Source organism: Vombatus ursinus, unplaced genomic scaffold (genome assembly GCF_900497805.2).
Source record: "Vombatus ursinus unplaced genomic scaffold, bare-nosed wombat genome assembly UNPS02014768.1, whole genome shotgun sequence".
In the NCBI taxonomy this organism is placed as follows: Eukaryota; Metazoa; Chordata; class Mammalia; order Diprotodontia; family Vombatidae; genus Vombatus; species Vombatus ursinus.
In genome coordinates this window covers 4,138,082-4,142,526 of record NW_020954546.1, presented here as the reverse complement: position 1 = coordinate 4,142,526, position 4,445 = coordinate 4,138,082, and the positions used below count along the sequence as shown (strand labels likewise).

Below are 4,445 nucleotides of genomic sequence, written 5' to 3'. Positions count from 1 at the left end.
TTTCTTTCTTTGTTTCTTTGTTTCTTTCTTTGTTTCTTTGTTTCTTTGTTTCTTTCTTTCCTTCTTTCTTTCCTTCTTTCCTTCTTTCTTTCCTTCTTTCCTTCTTTCTTTCTTTCTTTCCAGGTTAAGTGACTTGCCTAGGGTCACACAGCGATGAAGTGTCTGAGTTCAGATTTGAACTCAGGTCCTCCTGACTTCAGGCCTGTGCTTTATCTACTCCACCACTTAGCTGCCCCAGAATCTGTGCTTTCAATGAATAGACAATTCCTAAATGAGGAACTCTCACCTCTATCAATGCAGGATAGAAACTTGTTAGCAATACATAGTCTTAGAGAGTTGCCTTTAGTACTTAAGAGGTTAAGTGACTTGTCCAGGGTCACACAGCCTGTATGCATTAGTGGGGAGTTGAATATAGATCTTTTTGGGAGGCCAGCTCATTATCCATGACCCCACTGAACATTAGATATTATTATTTCTGCGTTAGAGTCTAGAATGCCCTATATAGGACTAAGATGGAATATTAATTATGTGGATCTTTTGCTTCCTGCTTATTAGAAGCAAATGATAGCTATTTTGATGGGATTTTATATAGGTCTTTAGGGATTGCAAAGCACTATAAATATACTCTCTCATGTTGATCCTCACAATAACCCTATAAGATGGATTCTACTCTTTCTCCCATTTTACAGATAAAGAAACTGAGGCTGAGGCATTTTAAGTGCCTTGTTCAGGGTTATACAACTAATAAGAGTATGAAGCCAGATTTGACCTCAGTGCTTCCTCCCTCCCAGTGCAGCTAGGTAGAACAATGTGGATAGAGCACTGGCCCTCTGGTGTGGAGTACATGAGTTCAAATCTGGCCTCAGACAATTGCCCTAGTTCCACATCTGTAAAATGAGCTGGAGATGGAAATAACAAACCACTCCAGTGTTTTTGCCAAGAAAACTCCCAAATGCAGTCATCGAGGTGCAGGCACTACTGGAAAGCCACTCTGTAACAACTTCCTCCTTCCTGTACTCTATCCACTATACTACCTTTTTAGGTATGGTTCAATATGACAAATGCCCAATTAAAAATAAAGCAAAACAAAACAAAAAACAAAACCATGCCTGCCTGTTGTCACAGCCCGCTGGATGTAACAGAAAGCTCTCACCTTCAGAATAAACTGCAGCTCATTTTCCAGAAATTCCTTCAATGCGCTCTGGCTCATCGTGTCACACTCCTCATCTTGGCCACAATATTGGTAGAAGACATCCATGATGGTGGCGATGCTTGTCAGGAGATGAGACATCTTGGTGCACAATTTAATTGACCTGGAGGGAGAAAAATGTGACCCTTCTCTGTCATTTCTTTACTTCCTTTAAGAGGCCTCACGAGTAATTATCTGGAATAATTGAATAAGTAAACTGAATAACTAATAAATAAATAAAATTAATTAATTAATAAACTGGAATAACTGAATAAATCTGAATTTATTTCCCATCTCATCTGTTTCACCTTTGAAACAGTGTCATGGGGAAAGATGGGGTAGGGACAATTCATTCTCATCGATGTAATGAAGCACTCAGTCCTAGAGATCTTAAGCTCCAAGGTCCCACAGGAAACCAGGAAACACAGGCCTGGAAGCAAAGGCTGCTTTTCCCCTAAGGATGGCCTTAAAGGGAGGGGAAAACAAAGCTCCCAGGTGTTTATGGTACCTCAGCACATTCTAGGCATCACAACAGTCAGAGCTGTGCTGGAAAGGACCTTAGAAATTATCTTGTTCCCCACCCTCACTTTACAGATAAGGAGAGTGAGGCTCAGACAGTTCAAATGACATGCCTAAGGGAAGGGGGGCAGATGAAAGGGAAGGGAAAAGGAGTAAACATTTATAAAGTACCTACTATGTGCCAGTCACTGTGCTAAGTTCTCTGCAAATTTCTCATTTAGTCTTCACACCAAACACAAGAGGTAGGTTTATTATAATATATCATATATTATATTATTGCATAACATGTATAATATTATATATACTATTATATATAATATTTATTATAACCGTCATTTTATAGATGAGAAGACTGAGGCAGACAGTGCTTAAGTGACTTGCCTAGGGTCACACAGCTAGTAAATGTCTGACTTTAAATTTGAACTCAAGTCTTTCTGACTCTAGCCAGTGTTCTGTGTTCTATGGTGCCACCTAGCTGCCTGAGATCGCACAGCTACTAAGGGGAAGATCTATAATCTGAACCCTGTTCTTCTGGCTTTAGTTCAGGGTTCCTGTTCCAATCATCCCAATTCCCAGATTTACCCCTGGAAAAACACCAGGTGCCTGTGGTCTTAGCAAGAATGAGTCCCCACTTACCTAGTTTGCCAAAGGAACAAGCAGGAAGGAGATGGAAACAACTTGTACGGTACCAACTGTCTGGGCTGCTGGGCTTCTGGGCTTTTTATACTGGGCTCAATCGTCCATCGCAGGATGGTGACACCCTTTCTGTGGGATGGCCTGATTCATTCTCAACCAAACCCAGTGCCACCTCTCCCTCCACCCCTGTCAGCAGGGATATTAGCTAGACTAACTGCTTCTCACCTACGCATCTGTGATTACATTAGGTGCTCCTCAATTTGGCCCAGTATCAGCCCCCACCTATCATTGTGTCAGGACATTTTACATAAGGACCGCTGTGGGCATCAAAAGTGTTCTGAAAGTGGGGGCTATTAGATTGCAGGGTTACCTGATTTAGACCTGGAACTGGGCCATGGCTATTTCAGAGTCCAATCTCCTAATCTTCCAACTGAATAAATGACCCAAATATATGAAAAAAATTCATTAGCTCTTACCATGTGCCAAGCACTGTGCTTGTTACACAAATACAGCAGCAAAATAGCACCTGCCCTAAGTCAGCTTCTATTCAAACAAGAGGGAAGAATATGTAAAGGGGGGTTGTGGCTAGGGAAGGGTGGTACGGACTGAGGAGACAAAAGGCGTGCCAAATGGAGCCATAGGAGAATTTACTGACGTAGAGAAAATTGGGTGCAGAGGGTATGGTTTGCAGAGAGGAAGAGAAAGCACATGCTAAATGATGAATATCAACAAGAATACTGGGGTGGCTGTTGCATGGGATATAAAGCAGGGTTTGGCCTCATCTGGGGCAGGTTATATATAGTCAATATCCTTTTTCTAGGATGGTGGCAAAGTTTTGCTTTTTTGGTTTTTTTTGCATTAATAGTCATTAGTCACATTGGTCTATAGTTTTCTGAATTATGATGGCTAATCCTATCCCATGCCCTTACTATGTTCGCTCCCTGTCCAAGTTATTCTGTCTTTGGTTCTGTGTTCCTCCTACTATTTTGGATTCTGACTGCCCTCAGGGCGCTATATATAGCCTTTCCAGGATGAAATGAAGCCTTGAGAAGTACAACCCTTGTTTGAGAGAAGGCAGTCTCTCATGATACCCATCACCCTCATATGAAATTCATTGTAAGGCATCTCTTCTTTGTGATAGATACATCACTCTTCCTTCCATCCCCATCTCTCTGAGATGGCAGTGTTTTCTTCCCCTTCTTAGATGAGTCTGATTTCTAATCCTTCCATCTCTCTCCTACATTGATTCTATCTTACTCTCTCAAGTTTCCCCTGTTGTTGAGAAACCAAAAAAAATTACTATCCCTTCTCTACTCACCACAGGACCAGGTGAGGATACATCCCCAGAACCCTTTTTCTTGTTTTCTATCTTCCCATGTATATATCTTTCCTTTATGTAATTCTTTCCATAAAAGATATTGACTCATTTATAAAGTATGAATATTCATTTACTTCTCTCTCTTCCCCTTTTCCTGATTATTTAAGGTCCTCTTTAAAGTTTTAGCCCCCTTTTGACCCTTAGTGGTAACTTTTAAAAAAATTATGCAGTCCAAGTTTTTTTCAAAATAACAAAACAATAGCCTATAAATGAGAGATTTTATTTCACTGATTAACTTTTTAAAAATAATTGCTCCTATTTACTGTTTTTACATTTTTCTTTTTTTGGGGGTGTTTTCAAGTCAATGGTTTCACTCACTTCTATTGGCCAACTAAGGTGAGTATTTCCATATACTTTTTTTTTTTTGTCAAGGACACATTTGTATTCATGAAGAAAAGACACGATATTTACCACCCAATTTCCACTAACAGAAATAATAATAGCTAGCATTTATTTAGCACTTTAAGGTTTGCAAAATGTTTATACATATACTTAAATATAAGCTAGGTGGCGCAGTGGATAGAGCACTAGGCCTGGAGCCGGGAAGTCTCATGTTCCTGAGTTCAAATCTGGACTCATTGAGGCAAACAGAATCGAATGACTCAGTATCACACAGCTTGTAATTGTCTAAGGCAATATTTGAACTCAGATATTCTTATTTTTAATGGTAATTTTTAATTTATTTTTTTGTTTTCAACATTTACCTCCACAAGATTTTAAGTT

At 39.8% G+C, this 4,445-nt stretch overlaps 1 protein-coding gene across 1 annotated transcript in view; it reads right to left on the bottom strand.

Moving 5' to 3' along the window:
• The window catches only part of LOC114043395 (filaggrin-2-like), a 4,162-nt gene extending 1,740 nt beyond the window's left edge, over positions 1 to 2,422 (bottom strand). The window contains exons 1-2 of the mRNA XM_027862499.1: positions 2,345 to 2,422; positions 1,154 to 1,313 (exon numbers count right to left, since the gene is read on the bottom strand). Coding sequence (XP_027718300.1) covers positions 1,154 to 1,291 — 138 coding nt within the window. The 5' untranslated portion in view covers positions 1,292 to 1,313; positions 2,345 to 2,422. The remainder of the gene's footprint in view (positions 1 to 1,153; positions 1,314 to 2,344) is intronic.
• Positions 2,423 to 4,445: the final 2,023 nt, after the last annotated feature.